The following is a 21,887-nucleotide window of genomic DNA, read 5'->3' on the forward strand; positions in this document are numbered from 1 at the left end:
TTTAATTTAAAAAAATGCCCCTGAAGGTGTCCATATCCTTTACGACCATGTTCATACTTTCAGTATTTGGTTAGTATTTTACATCAGTACTTGTAAGTTTTTTGTTTTTTTTAAAACAGCAGACAAAAGGCAGCAACACTTCCTTGCCCAGATCTAGGAACAAATGCACTGCAGGGTGCAGTCAGCCCATAAAGCAAGATGTTAGCAGCACAGGTGAAAAATACCAGATTAACAGCCACTCTCCACCTAACCATTCCTGGAGGGGGTGACTGCCCAGTATACAATTGCACAATAAAGGCCCACATAGGACGTTGTTCACACAAAGGTACTGTATAGTGTCTGGTTCACAGCCTATTAGTCACGCCCCTACTATTCGATTAGGCGGGCTGGCCAGCACACCCTCAATGCATCCCAGTGTGAACACCCCTCATATGAGACCAAACGTGTCTGGGCTCGGCTGCACTCCGAAAAATATAGTGCAAAAAGTACAAAATTATTGAGGTATTAGCTGATATTTTGGCAAAATACGTGAGCCCATAGCAAAGCCACTAAAGAAGACTCAAGGTTTCCAAAAATTCATTTTTAAACAGCAGACAAAATGGCAGCAACAATTGCATTGTGCAATTGCATACTGAGCAGTCACCCGCTCCAGGAATGGGTAGGTGGAGAGTGGCTCTTAATCTGGTATTTTGCACCTGTGTTGCCAATAACACACCCCAGAGGCCGTGAGATACTCGGCACTGGGCCCGTTAACTTCAATGGGAAATGTCACAGTGGCAGTGACCCGGTCTATGGTCTCAGGCGGTCATGCAAAAGGGGTTGAATTGAATGGGGATAAAGTTTATGTAGTGATTCGTGACGCCAGTTGGAGTGTTCGACTGTAGTATAGCCGGCACTGCAGATGATCCCTGGGGGAGTAGATGGTGATGGCAGTGCAAATTTTAAACCCTCTCCAACCAGGGCAGACTCCCAGAGATTGTGATGGAAGTAGAAGGCACGGAGTAATAAGGCAGGAGACAAGGAAAGTCACTTTATCATTTACTGTAGTTCAGGTGCAGTTCCAAGGAGATAATACAACGCTCACCAGGTTACAGTCTGCTCTGGAGAATGGGAGTTACCTTTCCCTCACTGCTGTGACTCAGTGTATGCTTCTTGCTATTGTAATCCCATATGGGAAGCCTTGGCTTCCCAGAGTCTAAAACTTCCGATATAGCCTCTACTCACTGTGTATTTCTCCTTTGGAAACTTGCAGCATGGATCATGTGTGTGAGCAGCTCAAGTTCCCACTTGCACTATCCTTCACTGATCCTAGTCCGCTGCAGTTTTCCTGGGGAAAACACGATGATGTCGGTTGTATAAATCCACACACAGTCTCTCATCTTACCACCCTGCTCTGAAAGCATGGATGGTCTAGGGGCTTCTTTGCTGCACTCCTGGATAGAGCACATGTCTTAACATGGCTTCCAAGAACTGTTCTTCCTCCTTCTTCTTCACTGAAACAACAACTCTCTCAACTCCTCCCCCTCCCAGTTAGGGTATGTCTGCAAAGCTCTAGACTTCAGACAAGTAAGGGAGTGAGGTGAATTGTGTGTGTGTGTGTTGTGGTCTCTAGCAGAGAAAGCATAACTCCCATTGCTCACAAAACACATACAAAACAGTGCATATTTAAACCTTTTGTGGCGATAAAGATGCAGGGCGCCACAGTAACATCTTGCTTTATGGGCAGGCTGCACCCTGTAGTGCATTTGTTCCTAGATCTGGGCAGGTAAGTGTTGCTGCCCTTTTGTCTACTGTTTATAAATGAATTTTTGGAGACCTTGAGTCTTCTTTAGTGGCTTTGCTATTTACATCAGTACTTGTAAGCCAAAACTAGGAGCGGGTGAGAAATAGAGAAATGGTGATATGTTTCTATTATACTTTCCACTCTTAATTTAGGCTTACAAATACTGATGTGAAATAATGACAGAAACTCGTCCTTGTGTCATGTTATCTGATGGTCAAACTAAAAAAAAATCAATCACAAAAGTTACTGAGACCATAGTACTAGCCTAAAAACGAACCCTGTTACTCACTGCCATCAGCAATACTACAGTAGGCTTAACAAATTATTAGCTGACAACTTTCCATGATAGTGAGTATCTATTCTCGCCAGTCACTTATGTTTGATTTGATGAAGATGAGAGATACGCTAATTAATACTGTCAGCACACTCATATATTTTAATAGACAGTATAATGTAACCTACATATCATGTTGTAAAAGCAATCCTTCAGTTGTCACTCCTGCCCTTCAGCTTTGATTGCTAAAACCTGTAGTATACAGTATACAAAAAATGAGAATTGCTCTCATTATTACCAATATTACATGCACAGCAAATGTGGCGCCCACAGGAGTGCGGTCGCCACAGTGGCATTACCTCCCTCCTAGGGAGTGTGATGTCATGCTTGGAAGGATTTCTCTATCAGGTAGTTCCAGCACACAGCACAGTTCCTACTCCAGGCCAGCAGAGGGAGCTCTGAACCTAACTGCTGAGGAGCTTCTCTCTGTGGTCTGGAGGAAGGAAGTTAGCTAGTTGGTGCAGAGAGAGGGAAGAATGTGGACATGTGGAGACGAGCAGGGGACTAGAGCTAGAGAAGAGCTCGTCCCCAAGCTGAAGCGCAAAGGCTGGACCCCGGAGTCCGAGGCTGTGTGGATACTAAAGGTCACACAACAGAAACCGAAGGAACAAGAGGCTGTAAATGCTCTGTTCCCAACTGAGACTCAACGACACAGCAGCAACGTGTGTGAGCCAGAGAGAGAAGGCTACAGCTGCCTGTCATGCGAGTGGAGTTCTAAGTAAGAGCAGGCAAGAGGGACTTGATTGTAATTCATAACTACAAGTACTTCAGAATGGCGCTAGAAAAGGAGACTTCACAACCCATCTGCATAGAAAGATTCCCAAATTGCTTCCAGGCTTATCAACTCCTGTACCATCTGTAATCTGAATCCTGGACTGTACCTACAAAGCACAATAAAAGGTAAAGGAAACTGCACTCTGTTGTGTCCTTTGAATTCCCCCTGCATCACCTTCTCAGCACTGCTACATCCTTGCTCCACACTGCATCATCCTCCACCTCTCAACATCTTTCTCATCTGCCCTGTGACAATGGCTCTGCCTGTGGAGAGCTATTCCAACACTTCTGCATCATACCATCTGTCCCAGAGGATCTGCACTGCAGCCCTGGTCCCTTCTGACCAGATATCACAGGTGGCATCACAAACTTTTCATCCCCTGTAAATATTCCCCTTTCATTGGACGCCCAGGGCCACAGACTGGGTGACCTCCGCTGTGACACTGCCCCTTTAAGGAAGCGGCCCGGTACTGAGTACCCCACCAGCCCTGGCGGGCGATCCACATGAAGTCATCAGATGGGACGAGCAGGACGTCTGCCTACAGCTGCGGAGCACATAGTGATGTCAGAGACGAATGTCATCTGGACAACGTCTCCTGTACAGCCCAGTAATATTCAGTGATAGGCCCCGTTCACACTTTCAGTATTTGGTCAGTATTTTACCTCAGTATCTATAAGACAAAACCATGAGTGGGTGAAAAATCCAGAAGTGGTGACATGTTATAATTATACTTTTCCTCTGATTGTTCCACTCCTGGTTTTGGCTTACATAAACTGAGGTAAAATAATGGTTACTGAGGTAAAATAATGACCAAATGTTGAACGTGTGAACATGGCTTTAGGGCTCGTGCAATGGCCATATTTTCAGTTCAAGTGGGAACCGACAAAACATCGATTGCACTTGGACCAGTGTTATTCTGAGGGTGTTGGAAGCGGATTATTCAGGATACTCTCCAAGCATGTGACAACAGAGCTTCTTTATTCAGGAACTAACAGGAATAATATATGATACGCTTAATAGATCAGGAATATGAGTGTCTCTATTCGTGCAGCATCTACAGCAGGCTGTTTCTCTCATACACAGAAACAGGAAAAACAGGAAATACAGTCACATGCTCTCCCTGTGTGAGCCTCTGGGAGATTTTTTTTTATTCTAACTTTATGAACAATTCTAACAACTAAACACTCATAGACAGGGAAGGAGTTATTGCACCAAACATATTCCAATAGTGGGGCTATGCTTTATGCCCGAGTTTGATCCGATATTCAGATCGCACTCAGCCATGCAAGTCGATGAGTCCATGGAAACCATCAGACTGCACTTGGATGACATCTGAGTACAGTCCGATTTCCACGGACTGACAAAATGGAAAAGATGGAGAAATTATTTTCCCTATCTTCTCCTCATCCAAGAGTAATGGACCACATGGTAATGAAATCTGATCAAAGTGCGTTTAGTAAATCAATCCGATTCTCTCAGATTAGAGAAAATGCTGTCATGTGACCCTGGCCTAAATCATAGTTGTGTACTGTTACCTGTCAGGAAAATACATTAGAAGTAGAACTATAGGGGGTACAGAGGTCTGACCTGGTCCTAGAGGTTGGACCTGGTCCTACCTACTGCCACTATGTTGCATCCCTGTCAGTTATCCCTGTTCTGTGACATCTTTCTAAGCATTTTTTCCATTTGGTTGTCATCATTATTTGCGGTTATATTTTGTCACATTGTTTACAATGATGCACTGAGATAGTATTGTTTTATCATCTTTCCTGCACTGTGACATCACTTGTTTCCTGGATTTACACTGGCTGATTATTGTGAACGAGTATTCCTAGGAAAGCTCCTTACTCATTAATTAAATAGGCTGCCAAACTACTGACCCAACGCTCCGTCATTACATGAGGCAATTTTTAAGAAAGCTTTAAAAACCTTTGTCTTCGGCAGCACGTTGTCTTGTGTAAACAGGACTCATGCTGCTGAGAACGGTGGCAGTCTATGTGCACAGATTATCTGTTACCATTCATCCTGTATGGATGGGAAATGTGGTCTGCTCATCCGAACAGGAGATGAAACGACTGCCGATCAGCAAGCAAAACGCCTCAAGTCAGTGGGCTAAACTCACCTTCAGTCCGCACTATAGCCCTCCATAAACATTAGATACCTGTCGACCCATCAGTTCTTTTGCCAATAACGATCTTACGCACAAAAATGAATGCCGGGCTTGGCCAAGTGCTCTTATTTTGTGTTGAAGGGCACCTGTCACCATCATCAGTGTGAATTCTGGCAACTGTACACCCAACAATCATTAATTTATAATTTGTCCTTTGGATTGGTGCAGATTAGCAATGAGCGAATGTGCTCAGATACGGCGTTATCCCACCATGCTCACGTGCTAGCCGAGTGACTTCGGCTCAAAAAATATGTTCCAGTCCCAGCAGCTGCATGTCTCGTGGCTGTTTGACAGCCACAACACACACATGGGTCGCCTAACAAACAGTAACCCCTGCGTGTGTTGCAGCTGTCTAACAGCCACGAGACATGCAGCCGAGAGGACGCAAACATATTTTTCGAGCCAAAGTCACTTGGCTAGCACACGAGCATGGTCAGATAACGCTGTATCCAGGCACATTCACTCATCACTAGTGCTGATGGTTGTTTCTAGGACTACCCATTGAATTGTACACCTTCTATAACATTTTTTAATTCTAAAACATGTAAAATATAAAGAGCATATAACTTTTTTTTTTATTTCTGCTTACAGATATATTTTTTATTTTAGGGATTGTTATATAACTACATTATTGTCTCATTATTTCTGCACTTTGTGGCATTTGCACTGTTTGCACCACTCTCTAGATATCACAGTGGTACATACATTGCCTGCAGTTAAACATATTAAGCCTGCGCATTCATTTCACGATCCTTATGTCTTTCGGCCAATATTAATGTTCCTTCATTTAACCCGCTGTGCAGTTGGCTGCCTAAATGTCAAACCCTTGAAAGCTGTCGGCAAACCAAGCGTGGCCGAGTGGTGTTTAATGCTACACTAGAGGTCTGATGTCTCGTCAGCAGTTACCGAATATGTGCGTCTCTGTGCAACTAACAATTAATTATTAATTCTGCTTGTGGAGAAAGCACCAGTCATAGAAGGCGGCCGATATACACGGTGCCGTCATAGGGGCAAAGCTCCTGAAACATAATGCAAAGGGGGGAAATTATCAAGGCTTTTGTGTCACGTTTCTGTTATCAAAAAGTCACCAATTTTGCCTTCTTTATGTGCATTTTTTCAAAACTTTTGACTTTTTGTGGTTTTGAAAGTGGATGAAGTATTAGAATATTAGATATTCCTGATTTATGAATTGCAAATTTTTAGTATCAATTATCACTGCATTAGGGGAGTGTAAGAAAAAATTGGGAAATGTCACTAGGCTGAAGTCTTACATTTAAACATATGTCAAATTTATCAAACACTGTGCGAGACTTGGCACAAATAATAGCAATGTGGCCACAAGAAAAGCTGAGTTCAGTAAGTCTCCTCTTGGTAAATGTCCCCCAAAATCTGTAACTGGGCTCCCAATTATGGTGCATTATCTGCAGCACTGGTCTCATATATGAATTGATTGCAGCACACGGGTGGACATATCATTAGTGTAGTCGAATTGGGGCCTAAGAGTTAAGGGGGCCCACTTCTGCCTCCAAAGCAGAGGAAATTGTGCATTATGATAATTTATTAGACTAAAAAGTTCCCATATATTATTATTGCGCAGGGGTCCTTTTCTGTCTGTGTCTGCTCCCATTGCAGCAGATCTGACAATTACTTTTGATATAGAAACTTTGTTCAACAGTAAATTACACACAACCTTCGTGACCCATGGGCAAATCCACCATTATTTTCAGCAGTTTTTTCTGTTTTTGTGGCTCGTGGAGAGAGCTCTAAAGCAGGGTAATCCCATTTACAGTCATGTCCGAAAGTGTCAGTACCCTTGAAATTCTTTCAGAAAATGATTTATTCCAGAAAATTATTCCAATGGTTTGCTATACACGTTTATTTCCTTTGTGTGTATTGGAGAAACAAAAGAAAAACAGAAACAAAAAAAGGCAAATTGGATATCATTTCTCATAAAACCTCAAAAATGGGTAGGACAAAATTCTTAGCACCCTTAACATAATATTTGATTGCACATTTTGCAATAAATAAATGCAATTAATCGCTTCCTATAACCATCAACAAACATCTAACACATCGTAACTGGAATTTTGGACCACTCTTCTTTTGCTAACTGCTCCAGGTCTCTCATATTTGAAGGCGCCAACAGCAATTTTAAGATCTCTCCACAGGTGTTCAATGGGATGTAGATCCGGACTCTTTGCTGGCTAGTTCAGAACTCTCCAGCGCTTTGTTTCCATCCATTTCTGGGTAGTTCTTTAAGTATGCTTGAGGTCATTGTCCTGCTGGAAGATCCATGACCTAGGATGCAACCCCAGTTTTCTGACACTGGGCACTACATCGCGACCTAAAATCCTTTGGTAATCTTCAGATTTCACGATGCCTTGAACACAGTCAAAACAAGCTGTGCCAGAGGGCAGCAAAACAACCCGAAAACATCTTTGAACCTCCACCATACTATTGAAGAATGACAAAAGTGAAAAAAGTTTTTAAAAATATAAAAGTTCAAATCACCCCCCTTTTGCCCCATTCAAAACAACTGCATTACATATACATATTAGGAAGATATATACTCTTTATGTCACCCATATTAGACCACACTACCTTTATACATGACCCTACAAACAGTATTAATTTATTAATTTGTAACTGTGGTTTCCTCAATAGATAATTATTGATTTTCTATGAGGACTGATATATCCCCTTATGTGATGTTATGTATTATGTGACACCTTATATACCGTACTTTAACTGCCGCCTTTTGCTCTACTTTGGGTTTATGCTTTGCATATTGTCACTTTATATGTATATTTGTATCAATAAAATATAATTGTATTTATGATATTTTTCTGAGCCTCTTTTTTCAGGGATTATTCTGGGTATTGATTGATATTTTTGATTATATTTCGGTGACTGGTTATTAGACCTTTGGATACTTGATACACGAGTCACCTATTATTTTATGTTTATTGTTTTCAATCCCATTGAAATAATTTCTATTGTTTTTCCTTATATAGACACTATGAGTATCGGAAAAAGGCAGAATTTTTCTTTTTTTAACAAACTTTGTAATTTTTTTTCACCACCTAGATAAAAAAGAACCTAGACATGTTTAGTGTGTATGAACTCATAATGACCTGGAGAATCATAATGGCAGGGCAGTTTTAGCATTTAGCGGACGTAGTAAAAAAGCCAAACAAAAAACAAGTGTGGAATTGCACTTTTTTACCCGTTTTCCAGTGCACAATATGTTAAAACCAATGATGTTGTTCAAAAGTACAACTCATCCCACAATAAACAAGCCCTCACATGGCCATATTAACTAAAAAATTAAAAAGTTATGGCTCTTGGAAGAATGGGAGCAAAAAACTAAAACACAAAAGCGAAAATACCTCTGGTCATGAAGGGATTAATGGTGGCGATGTTTCCTCTTTGTCTGCATTTAGCATGGCTCACACAGACACACAATGCAAAAACTGTGTCAACTTCTCTTTTGATCAATTTTCAGGTGTGATTTTCATATTGCCCATACCTGTTACTTGTCATAGGTGAGTTTGAACGAACATCAAATTCTTGAAACAAAGTTGTTTACCCACAATTTTGGAAAGGTGCCAACAATTTTGTTCATCCCATTTTTGGAGTTTTGTGTGAAATTGTGATCAATTAGCCATTTTTTCTCTGATATAGTGATGGTTAACTGCTAGTGGTTGCAACCATGGATACGTAAGGTCCTGCAATGTCCTGCAATGTCCTGCACATGAAGAAAAAGTTGTAGCGAATCAGAAAAACTATACTACATTTCTAACTAGAGTTATTTGCTAATATTAGTATTATTACACCTACTACATACTGGGATAGGATCTAGGAGATGGGAATACCCCTTTAATACATTATTATTAACTAAATGTGACTACTAAGATATGTAACAATCCTTTTTTTTCCATGTCTAAGATGTTCATAGCCTTTAATGCCATGACCACGCTTCATATTGTGTCTAGGGATGAGCGATATTGCCCGATATCGTATCGGAATTCCGATTTCCGATATTTAAAAAGTATCGGATATCGGAATTTCCGATTTCCGATATCAATGCAAGTCAATGGGAAAAAAAAATCGGAATTATAAAATGACTACAGTGCTATATAATGAATAAAATGGAGGGGAAACACCCCAGGATAATGGGGAAGGAGTTTGCTGAGGCAGAGGAGCAAAAAAATCGCTAGAAAAATGCACAGAGCGAAACCTGTAGCAGGAAAACTCGTCGCCATCTTCTTAACAGCGGCGTTTTTTCTTTGGGTTATGATTAGTTGTGGTAGGGTTAGTGGTTACGGTTAGTAGGGTAAGGGTTAGGGTAACGGTTAGGGGTTAGGGATAGTTAGGGTTAGTGATTTTACATTATTAAATTAAAACTGCTGGTGGTGGTGTCAATATGCCCTTTGACTGACATGTGTCTGCGTTCAGTTCACCTTGCTTTGCAGGGAGTTTCCAGGAGCACCACGTGGAGGAATGGATACACTCCCTTTACACCATGCTTAGTCTTCTTCTGCTGATTATATTACTGTTATTCAGTAATTCTGCATATTGATATTCTGTATTTAGTTCATGTACATCTGCTCCTACTGCTTCCTAAACCTCTGTCTATGGTTATCCTGCTATTGGCAGGTCGCAGAATGTCCCAAACCCAGAGGAAATACGCAGAAGTAACAGTAGGCACAGGAACTTGAGAGAACCAGCTGGTGAGTCTGGAACCCGTATAGGCAGCAGAAATCAGCATAAGAGCCAATGGAACGAACGGACACCAGCTGACGTTACCGGAGGCCGATAACTAAGCAGGAGGTAACCTGTGCCAGAATGTACTACCAAGGACCAGCAGACGTTACTGGAACTCTGATACCACAAAGGAGGGACCTAAGGCTGGTTTCACACTTGCGTTTTTTTTCGCGGTATTTTAGCGCTAAATAGCGCATGCGTTTTTTTTTCCTATACTTTGCATGGGATGCGCTTATGTGCGCATACACATGCGTTTGTACGCGTTTTTCCGCGCATGCGTTTTTTTGCGGTATGCGCTCGGGCGCACAAAATGCAACCTGTTGCATTTTTTGGGCGTCTGACTTGCCTCAAAAAAACGCATGCGCGCAATGCGTTTTTTTACAGCAAGACACCCATTATAAGTCTATGGTGAGCATATGTGCGCATTGGCATGCTTATGTATGCGTTTTTTTGCACATGCGTTTTTTTTTTTACCATTAGTTTAGACAATGGAATTTAGGGGTTTGGGTTAGGGTTAGGGTTAGTGTTAGGGTCAGGGTCAGGGTTAGGATCAGGGTATGGTTTGGTTAAGGGTCAGGGTTAGGGTCAGGGTTAGGGTTAGGGTTAGGGTCAGGGTCAGGGTTAGGGTTAGGATCAGGGTATGGTTTGGTTAAGGGTTAGGGTTAGGGTTAGGGTTAGGGTCAGGGTCAGGGTTAGGGTTAGGATCAGGGTATGGTTTGGTTAAGGGTTAGGGTTAGGGTCAGGGTTAGGGTCAGGGTTAGGGTTAGGGTTAGGGTCAGGGTTAGGGTTAGGGTTAGGGTCAGGGTTAGAGTTAGGGTTAGGGTTAGGGTCAGGGTTAGTAAAGTCATGGTTTGGGTTAGTGTGAGGGGCCACCTAATGTTTGGAAAAAACGCAAACGCGGTAAAAACGCACTAAAAACGCATACAAACGCATAAAAACGCTGCTTTTTTTCATGCATGCTCATAAAAATGCTTGAAAAAAACGCAGCAGTTGTATGCTTTTGTATGTGTTTTTTCAATGCGTTTTTTTGCGGGAAAAACGCGCTGCAAAAAAAAGCAAGTGTGAAACTAGCCTAAGCCATTGACTCTACTGAGAACCAGCTGACGTTACTGGAACCCAGATAAGCAGCAGAAGGTAAAAGTGCCAGTGGCTGTACTGGGCAACAGCTGACATTACTGTAGCCCGGATACCACAATGTAGTAGTGACATAAGCCAAAAGCACTGCCGAGAAGCCCAAAAAAACCCCACAAAGACGCAAGTTCAAGAGCAAAAAGACAGGAGTTAGGGGACATCTCCATCTGTCTTCTTGTCTTGGGTCTTCTGCATCTGTCTTCCTGTCTTGGGTCTTCTGCACCTGTCTTCCTGTCTTGGGTCTTCTACTGGAGTAATGTCTTCTCGCCAGAAGGTGCAAGAGCCACATTTGCTCCCGCAACCGGGACACAGTCTTCTTTACTCTGCAGTCGCAGCAGGGGAGGAGGAGGGCCTACTGGCACTGTCGAGACCAGCCTTGAGCGCCAGGTCCCGGAGTCCACGTAGGGGGCTCTTACACTGCCGACATCACGGATAACAGCAAACTGAGCCGGAATGATGTACAGCGGGGGCGTGGAACAGTGCGGTGGACACAACCGTGTAATGGCGAGCGTTGTCGAAACACGGTTTGGAGCAGGAGGTACCCGTGCCGTTGGGCACTCCCGCTAACCAGCTGGCGATGCTGGAACTCGGTTTACCCCTCAGGGGAGGCACCTGTGTCTGCACTTCACTGCCAGGAAACAGCCGGCGTGGCTGGATCCCGCCTCTTGTGCTTCTGTCTATAGGTGTTTGGCATCTGTCGTCCTTTTTTTCCACTTTGGTCTAGCGAGGTACAGCTGGTGTTACTGTTGCCCAGAAACACAGCATGCTGTGAAAGTGGCAGTCACGGAAATGGGCACTAGCTGGCGGTACTAGAGCCCAGAAACACGGCATGCTGTGAAATCAGCAGTCACGGAAATGGGCACTTGCTGGCGGTACTAGAGCCCAGAAACACAGCATGCTGTGAAAGTGGCAGTCACAGAAATGGGCACTAGCTGGCAGTACTAGAGCCCAGAAACACGGCATGCTGTGAAAACAGCAGTCACGAAATTGGGCACTAGCTGGCGGTACTAGAGCCCATGGAAAACAGTATGAGGTGAAAGAGTCAGTCACAGAACCAGGTGCTAGATGTTGGTAGTAGAGGCCAGAGTACTGGCATAACAGATGACGCTGTATGCAACATAGGCACATGACAGAGCGTGCATACTGCTACCAACCATGCATGTAACCTGTCTTCTCTGGCCCAGGGCAGCAAAAGTCACCAGAAATCCAGCCTGGTTCATTTTTAGGAATGTAAGCCGGTCCATATTTGCAGCGGATAGTCTGGTACGTTGGTCTGTTAGTACATTGCCAGCTGCACTAAAGACACGTTCAGAAATCACACTGGCACCAGGACAAGCCAGGACCTCCAAGGTCCAAGCTCGGGCCATGTATCCAACTTGGAGACCCAAAACTTGAAGGGGGCAGATCCATCCTGAAGCACACTGACAGGGGTGGAGAGGTATTATGCCACCATGTCACGGTAACGTTGCCTCCTGCACTGTCTGTGCTGATGGTGCCCAAACTGTTTGCGGGTTCAGAAACCGTTGGAACAGGTTGGGTATACTAAACCTGTCAGTAGCAAATGTACTGCTTCTGCTACCGGCTTCTGAACAGATTCCGCTGGGCCCAGGACGCACTGAGGTGCCTGCTAGTGCACGCGCATCACTGCTATGCGGTGGAAAATAGTACATGAGTGAATTAACCAGTGCATCTTGGTACTCCTGCATTTTACGCGCCCGATTCAACGGTGTAATTAGGCTTTGAAGGCTGTCCCGGTAACGTGGATCTAAGAGGGTGGCCACCCAGTAGTCATTTGTGTGGAGAATGCGAGCCACGCGTGGGTCGTTACTCAGACACTGCAGCATGAAGTCACTCATGTGCTGAAGGCTGCCAACTGGCCATGCATCGCTGTCACCAGCTGGAGGAATGTGCTCTGGCTGCTCTGCATCACCCCATCCACGCTCTATCTGGTGACTACTAGTAGAGCGCTGTGTACTTTCCTCCTCTGGCTCATCTTCATAGTCCTCCTCATCCTCCTTGCTTGCTGTGTCCTGCCTGGACCTTTGTGAGGCACCCACAGAGCTTTGTACCAACCGGGCCGATGAAGATTGCCTGGTTGGTGCAAGTGTCTCATCATACTCCTCCTCTTCCAGAGAAACCTCATCCCTTAGTCCTTTAAGTGATGATTCTATAAGGCATATAAGGGGAATAGTCAGGCTGAGTAGGGCAGCATCCACGCTCACCATCAGAGTGGAGTCCTCGAAGCACTTCAAAATGGTGCATATGTCCATCATGGATGCCCACTCTGTGGTTGTAAAGTGGGAGGGCTGAGATGTGTGTCGCCTATTTTGCGCCTGCTGCAGCTGCAACTCCATAATTGCAGGTTGCTGCTCACACAACCTCTGCAGCATATGCAAAGTCAAATTCCACCTAGTGGGGAGGTCAACAATGATGCGTTGCTCGGGCAGGCCCAATCTGCGCTGCATGGCTGAAAGGCGTGATGCAGCCATGCTTGAACGCCGCAAATGAGAGCACTCGTATCTGACTTTGTGCAGCAGCTCCTCAAGGTTAGGATAGTTTCTAAGGAAACTCTGCACCACCAAGTTTAGGACCAGCTGCAGGTGGCGAATCATCTTGGGTGTGATGCTGCTACTCCACAGGGTGCCTCTTCCTGACATGCGTCAACATATTGGTGGTATTAAGGTTGCTGACGTTCTTCCCTCTCCGCACAGTTTGTCGACAAAGCTTGCATCTGACTACTGTAACGTCATCTGCAACTTGGTCGAAAAAGGCCCATGCACCACAACTCTTGGGCGCACCCCTTGTGTTCTTTAAAAGAGCCCTGCTCCTAACGGGTGCTGAAGTTGAGGGAGCCGACAACCAATTTTTCCCTCTTCCTCTCCCACGTGGACGGCCACACTGCGCCACACCTACAAGCTCTTCCTCTGAGCTATCCCCACTTGCTTGCTGCCCCTCAGCATGCCATGATGGGTCAAGGATCTCGTCATCCAATACACTTTCGTCAGCAGTAACTGGCAGCTGAGTTTCATCATCATCTGCTGACTGTGGTCTGGTCACTGTGGGCACTGGCCCACCCTCCACTTCTTCCTCAGACGGACACAGTGGCTGCGCATCTGTGCACACTACCTCTTCTTCAGCTGCAGGAATGCTGTCTGGATGGCACACAGATTCCAAGCCAACACATTCTGAGAAGAGGATTAAGGTTGGCTCCTGGCCCTCCGAATGTCTGGGCAATTTAGTGGGCGGTGAAGAAGCAGATGGGTGCTGCTCTTCAGTGGCCTGACCCGATGTGGTGGAGAGGTCCTGGGAGGATGCTGTGCTCATTGAGGTGGATTCCTCAGCTGCCATCCAGCCAACAACGGTTTCTACTTGATCCTCTCTTATCAGCCTATAGCCCTGTGCTCCTAACAAGCTGCGCATAAATGACTGCTGCCGGTTGAAAGTAGGTGCTGAGTGACTTGGGCCTGCTGCTTGCTCTGGATGTGCACCATGTCTAGCTGCTGATGCAGCTCTTCCACGGCCGCCGCGGGGACGTCCCTTACTCCCTGCCTTCTTCATCTCTATTGATGGATTCAGAATGGCAAGAAAGTAATTGTGCTTATTCCTGTAGGACTACAAACAGGTATAAGAAACACTAATGGCACTGTATGATGGTGTGTCTGCTACACTTTATTTGAATCTAGTGTGGCCTACACAAAGAGTAACGTGTGTTTGTGGTATTGATGTACACGTTACGGTCGGATGTCACAGCGCAATAAATGACACTGCTGTGATACCAAAAAAAAAGGATTCTCCAGGACTGGGCCAGGTGCTGTGTGGCACCAGCCACAGAGGTTGTTTGGGCCCTCACAGTACAATCCCTATATAGTGTTTAACCTTTAGGAAAAAATAGGGGAAGGGGATTTAAGGGATGAAAAGAAAAGGCAGTGAGACACACACCACATAGTGCTGCAGCAAGAGGAGCTGCAGCAGCTGTAGTGAATGTGCGCTGCACTGTCTCACTAAGCACCTCACTGAGAGCCTGCACAGCACAAAAAATGAAACTGAGCGGGTCAGTGAGGAAAAATGACTGCTTCTGTAACACAGAGGGGCTGCTACAGTCTCTGAAAAACAATTTCTATCACTATTAGATCCGAGATCTCTCCCTATCTCCAACAGCAACCTATCCCTATCTGCTTTCACAGTAGAGTGAGGCTAAAATGGCAGGCGCAGCCTTTTATACTGCCTGATCACACCAAACAGCCAGCCAATCGCAGCGCAGCCCCTAGCTAGCAAGTTTGGACGCCTCCTACCAAGCTTAGGGGAGTTACACAATGTTGTCAGCAATTCTTCAGCTCCTGATTGGCTCCACGGAGCTCTCAGAGGCTGAAGGATTATGGGATTTCCGATTTCCGTTGTGAAAAAAATATCGGAATCGGAAATCGGAATTCCGATATCGCAAATATCGGGCCGATTTCCGATATTTCAATATCGGAAAGCTCATCCCTAATTGTGTCATGATCGCATTTTAGCTATCATGAAATAAGTATTGCACATGTAAAATATCCAGCGGAGTTCGCTTTATACCATCTGCCTTGTAAACAATTTAGTTTGCCAGTAGGTTTTATAAATGGCACTCGTACTAGTTAGATTACCGCTTTCACAGAGCGCATGTCAACTTTTTATGGGCTTCAAGGGTTCTCGAAAATAGAGGAGCAGACGGAAAATTGAGCCCCTTCTGCACCCATTAGAGAGAGCAGGTTGTTATGCACATTTCTTATTCCATAAGTCTGGGACCCAGATGTTATAGTAATAGCATCCAAAACTAAATTAATCTCATTTCTGTGTTTGCTATTCTACAGTGCCTGTCACTTAGTCCAGATATCGGTTTTCATTACATTGCAACGTGATCTGATATAAATCCACTGGATACTAGCAAACGATGCATGTGATCTGTGACGTTGGCACATTGATGTCCTGTGGGTTCAGATGTAGCAGAGCTCGGTTTGTCATCTAACAAAACTCATTACTTTGCATTATTGGTGGTTTTATATAAAATTTCAGGTTAACCTATTGCATTAACTTCTTGTTGTGCAGCGCTGTGTTGTAAATGACACAATCAGCTCTGCTACATGTGTTATCAATCACTAATTGTATTGATTCTCTGGGAATTCTTGTTACAAACCTTAACGATTCCAGACTAATACATGAAGCAATGAAAATAATGTGCGATGCATTCATACATTAAGGATCGGAATTAGAAAATACAGGGACAGGTAACATGGGAATATACCGTAATGTGTATACATCGGAGACGCCCTCCCCGCTAGTAATTGATTGCACACAAGTGTCAGCCTGAATGTAACGTATTGTCCGTGCTATGTATAGATTGCTGAGATTACTGTTTATTTTGATTCATAAATTGATCATTCTCACTAATTGTTTTTCATTTTCCTTGTAGCACTTACAAATGTGAAACTATGGGCAATCGATCGACAATGTTTTCAGACTATAATGATGAGGACGGGTCTAATCAAGCACACCGAATATATGGAGTTTTTAAAAAGGTACATTCTTTTTTAATCAAATTGTGTTTTTTAATGTAAATTTCTTCTTCTAACTTTAGATCAATGCATACGATGAACAATAGCAGAATAATAATGATGCCATCAATTAAGAATAATGAATTTTGCTTGTTTAATATAAACTAGTAGATTCTTTAAAGGCAATCTGTCAGCAGGACTTTCTATGTAATCTGAAGACAGCAAGAGATAGCGGCATATGCACAAAATTCAGGGATGTGTCACTTTTTTGGGGCTGTATTCTTTTGTTTATTTGCAATGAAGGTTTTGTCCCCAGGAGTTTACCACTGCGTGGACTACAGGACACAGGCCTGTTAGACTGACCACGCCCCCTCCTCTGATAAGCAGCTCATTGTCGATAGACGATGTACACAGAAAGCTCTGCGAGCTCTGCTTCATGCTACAGTACATCGAAAACTCTGATTGTGTCACAACTGCTGCACCCAGTAAACTAAGTGATACATCAATAGAATCAGAGTCTCAGCCCCTAGATTATGCTGATCTCAGATGAGGTAGCAAAAACATGGCTTTGCTCATATTTTGCAGTTTTGCTGTGTTTTTTTTTCTGCAGCCAAACCCGCTTTTTTGACAGAAAAGATGTTGCTTGCAGTATTTTGGCTGCATATTTGCACTGCGTTTTTACTGTATCTTGCACAATCTGACAAAGTTGAATGCCCCCCAAAAATCATGTTACAACTTCATTAAGGTTTTTGCACCAAAAGCAGCAAAACGTGATACCTGCGTTTTTTGCTGCAGTTTTGAACTCACTTAATTCTTTCTATGGGAGAAAAAACGCTGCAAATATGATTAAAAAAGCTGAAAGTAGTGACATGCTGCAACATGTTTGCAAAAATACAGTTTTCCAAATCAGTCAAGAAACAAAACCAATGTGTGTGCATTCTCCTAGTTAGGCCGGGTCACACTTGTGAGTGCAGTGCGAGAAACTCACGCGAGTCTTTCGACTCAATACCCGGCATTGCCACCGACACTCGGGATGGGAGTGTGCAGCTGCTTATCTTTCTACGCAGCAGAAGGCCCCGATCTAAACCGCCGACGGCAGTGCTGGGTATTGAGGCGAGAGACTCGCGCGAGTTTCTCGCTTTGCACTCACAAATGTGACCCCGGCCTTAGTACGACTTTCAACACCACTCCTGGCAATCAGCTGGTAACAGGGCTGAAGATTGAGCCAACCACCCTCTTTTAAAGAATTAATGACTAACATATTCAGAACTCCAGTGTTCGGTTTTGGAAAAGTGACTTAGAAACAAAAATTCAAGTGATGCATTAGGCCCTAAGTGTATTCAGCGTCTACCCACCGAGCCTCACAGACAGCTGCAGCTTGTACTGCGCAGTGTGAGATCTCAGCATCTGGAAGGACCCTGACCCTGAGAAGCTGTCAATCAGGCAAAATAGGCAGAGATTGATTTTTAACAATGAAAACGGATTATACAGTTGATCTGACATGGATTATCAAAGTAAGCACACCAATCTCATCAAGTCTAAGAGGTCTATATAATCATCTAAGAACTTATCTGGTATAATCTGGTATTAGATCTGCTATAGCCTCACCTGAATGGTCCTCTTTTGCCCGAAATAAATTGACTACGCCATTGTGTCAGCCATTAACTAAATCAGTGCTGACCGAGTTGACGATATGTTGCAGCAACATATTAATATTCAAACACAAGCTTTTACACATACAATATTTATCTGCATTTCCCTTCTAGATTCTTAGGATTCAAGAATGCTGCTGACCCAAAAGTCTGCAATGGATTAAGGAGATAAATGTGAAATAAGGATTTTCTCTTTACAGATTTCTGATTTCCTTTCATAGGATATTTTGCATATTAAGCTCTTTAACCTTTGACCCCAATGGAGCTTTTCCTGACAACTGTCAGGATTAATATGGACAAGACCTTAATACTGTGAGCTATATATTATCTAAATACGGCTTAGCCCATAGTTATAGAGCACAAGAAATAATCTAGTAATCTCTTATCTCAGTATGCCCAGGAATACATTGCACAAAACTCTTCACTACTCTTTCCGTTTTTTGCTTTTCTCATGTTTTTTTTACGCATTTGCTGATATTTATAGAAATTGGGGCATGAGAAATTTAAGGCGTTGCCAATGGCAACTCATCTTCTGTCACTCGACAAAGAAGCTAATGTCTATTTTCTTTATTCCATGGAAACGTCAAATAGATTTTTTAGATGAACTCGGATTTGAATATTTGCATGTTTCTAAATTATCCGCTGAGTCTGTCTTGCCGGAAGTAGGGTTTAGGCAAACAACATCTCAAGAGACTCGCGCTTGGGGGGATTCGAAAGCCTCTTTTCACATAAAAAGACACCAATGTTATAATTGATACATGGTAGGTCAGTAGCCTTCTTAGAGATTGTGATGATTAGTTTCTACAAGCTGCACTGCTCATGGACTATATCACTTTCCATAGAACTATTTTTACTGAACATGGTAGTATGATAATGTAGGGAAGTGGCCTGACCTATGGACCTGTCTGAAGCAGAATAGTGAATGTAAGATATGCAGCAGATAGACGTGACATGAATTTGTATAGACATATGGGGAGACAGCTAGAGACACTGAAAGATGGTGAAGTACTGGGTTTTCACCACTAAGGGGAGACCAAGAACAGCAGGAAATGAGACAGTGCAGTACAAAGGTTTGGCCACAAGATGGAGACAGAGAGCAGTGAGAAAAGCAGCAGCTTAAGGTTAGGAAACCGCATAGTCATGGTGGGCTGAGATACAGGGCCTCGAGAGGGGAATTCCCAGGGAGGGGAATAAAAAGGCACAGAGAGTTCCAGAAGGAAGTCAGTCCAGGAGGAGGAGTTCAGCAGAGGAGGAGACTGAAGGCGGAAGAGACTGAGAGAGGAAGAACTCCGGGAGGGACTGGAAGGAGAAACAGTCAGGGGGGTGGCCCTGACAGGAGAGCCGCAGGACAGAGGAAGCCCAGGGGTACCAGATGGACAGACTCAGACAGGCGAAGCGCTGTGCTGGTAGGCCTAGGGCAGCCACAGTGATAGAACCACGAGGGACGTCAATTTAGGAAAGAGTAGAAAGAGAAAGGTACCCAGGCCTGTGTGTACGGAAGCTGTCATGCTGCTGTGGTCATCGGGAGGACAGCCAATAAAGAGGACCTGTTGAACGTGCAATGGTTTCTGTCTCCAGTTTGTTCGCGGCGAAAATGGGACCACCCCGCAGTCGACACACGATCCTACAGTAATTACAGGGATCTACTGCTAAGGAAACCTTCGGGATTCCCTATCACCAATCTGGACATGCCCTTTTTATTTAAAGTAGCACTCCCATCAAAGTTTTTATCCTCTTAATATATTACACCAGCATCAGCTCTATTGTCATAGCGATCACTTCCTCTTCAGAATCCACTGCTCCATACTTACTACTAGAGATGAGCGACTTTGCCTTTTTTCAGGTCGAGTCGGGTTTCGTGAAACCCGACTTTCGCAAAAGTCGGGTCGAACGAAATCGGCCGATTATTGTGAAAAGTCGAAGGCCGACTGAAACACGAAACCCAATGCAAGTCAATGGGGAAGCAAAGTCGGCAGGGAGTGGAGGACTGGAAACACACATACAGTGCCCTTTTGAATGCCAAAAGCATCAATTCTTATTACTGAAGCATTTCAACCTTAATTTACATCATAATACTAGTTACGCACTTAAAAATGGGGGTTATTTGGCTAAATTTGTGGGGGGGTAGGGCTGGCTCCAGGTTTTCATGTGCCCTGGGCCAAAGAGCACCCCTTTAACACATAGCACAACTCATGATGCTCCGATACGGCAGAGAAATAGCGGCATAGTACAATGAAAAATACTTCACTTTTTACATCTCATGCCTGATATCCATTTTAAATTCTCCAATAGCTCCAAAAACAGACAGTATATTACTCCATACAGTATTAAGGCCACCGCATAGTGCGCTATACAGAGTAATGAGGCCCATATATTTCTCCATACAGAATCATTGGTCCCATATAATGTTTGAAACAGTATATGATGAGCTCCACATAATGCTACAGTATATGTTGGTCCCCATGGCTGAAGCTACACTGTCTGATGGGCCCTAATAATGTTCCATATATAATGGTCCCCATTTCTAATGCTCTCGTGTATAATGTGCCCTGTAAATGCTGCTCCAGTGTCTGATGTCCACCTTTGGAATGCTCCAGTGTATGATGGGCCCCATATATCATTCTCCAGAGTATAGCGCTCCCCAAAAATTGCTGTCCCAACATTGAAAACAATTAAATAAGTCTCCTCAAATAAGTCTGCTCGCTAGGGAATCCCTGTACTAATCTGGGCGTACAGACGTGATGTCATTGCGCTCTCTGATCAGAATATCACTGTCAGGAAATACGGAAGACGTCATGGCAGTGGAGCAGGGAGAGGTAAGTATTTCAACTTTGCAAGTGCTGTGATCCTGAGCAAGCAGGGGGGCCCACTCGCCCACTCGTTGGCGACGGCACTGGCACAGGGCCCCTTATAGTATGGCGGTGTGTCTGACGGCGGGTGTGCACCCCCACCGTCAGAGACACTTGATTGCACTATGAGGGACCCTGTGCCAGTGCCTGCGCCCAAGAGTCGGCCCACCCACCTGTCCAGGGCAACGGCACTTGCACGGTTGCGTGCGCTAGGTGGTGACCCCAGCCATGGGGGGAGGAGGCAGCCCAGTTAGGGAGGTTTACAAAATGGCATATGTTGATGTGGGACATTCACCTGCTGCTAAAGGCGAAATTAGTCAAGTCCCAGGAAGAGGAGGACCAAAGAAAGCCATTTTTCTGTCACCCTATGTGTCATCAGGGTAAGGTGTGACAAAATCCTTGGAAACCCATGCATGGTTCATTTTAATAAAGGTTAGATCCACGTTTTGGGTCGAGAGACAGGTCCTTTTTTGTCAGGATTGATCCAGCAGCACTGAAGACTCTTTCCGATAGCACACTTGCAGCTGGGCAAGCGAGCTCCTGCAAGGCATATTGTGCCAATTCAGGCCAGGTGTCCAGTTTAGCGGCCCAATAGTCAAAGGGGAATGACCTGTGAGGGAGAACATCGATATGGGAGGAAAAGTAGTTTGTAACCATAGTTGACAAGTGCTGTCTCCTGTCACTTTCAATCGATGCAGTATTACCAGTCGTGTGAGCGGGACTTGAAAAATCAGTCCACAACATGATCATGAAACCCCTGTCTCCAACGCCACTTCTGATGTGTGCACCACCAACACCTCTTCCTAGCTGCCCCCGGCCCCTACGGCTCGTGTGAGAACCATCACCGCTGCTGTGTGCTGGGAATGCTTCAACCAACCGCTTTACCAGAGTTGCTTGTTTGTTA

The 21,887-nt window shown here is 44.3% G+C and overlaps 1 protein-coding gene across 2 annotated transcripts in view; it reads left to right on the forward strand.

The window, feature by feature from the left end:
• PRKG1 (protein kinase cGMP-dependent 1) overlaps nucleotides 1–21,887 on the forward strand; it is a 1,325,447-nt gene that overhangs the window by 831,067 nt on the left and 472,493 nt on the right. For both annotated transcript variants that reach the window (XM_073548242.1, XM_073548243.1), the window contains exon 4: nucleotides 16,401–16,506. In XM_073548242.1, coding sequence (XP_073404343.1) covers nucleotides 16,401–16,506 — 106 coding nt within the window. The remainder of the gene's footprint in view (nucleotides 1–16,400; nucleotides 16,507–21,887) is intronic.

This window comes from Dendrobates tinctorius, unplaced genomic scaffold, assembly GCF_039654945.1.
Source record: "Dendrobates tinctorius isolate UK_male_01 unplaced genomic scaffold, ASM3965494v1 ptg000156l, whole genome shotgun sequence".
NCBI classification, from domain to species: domain Eukaryota; kingdom Metazoa; phylum Chordata; class Amphibia; order Anura; family Dendrobatidae; genus Dendrobates; species Dendrobates tinctorius.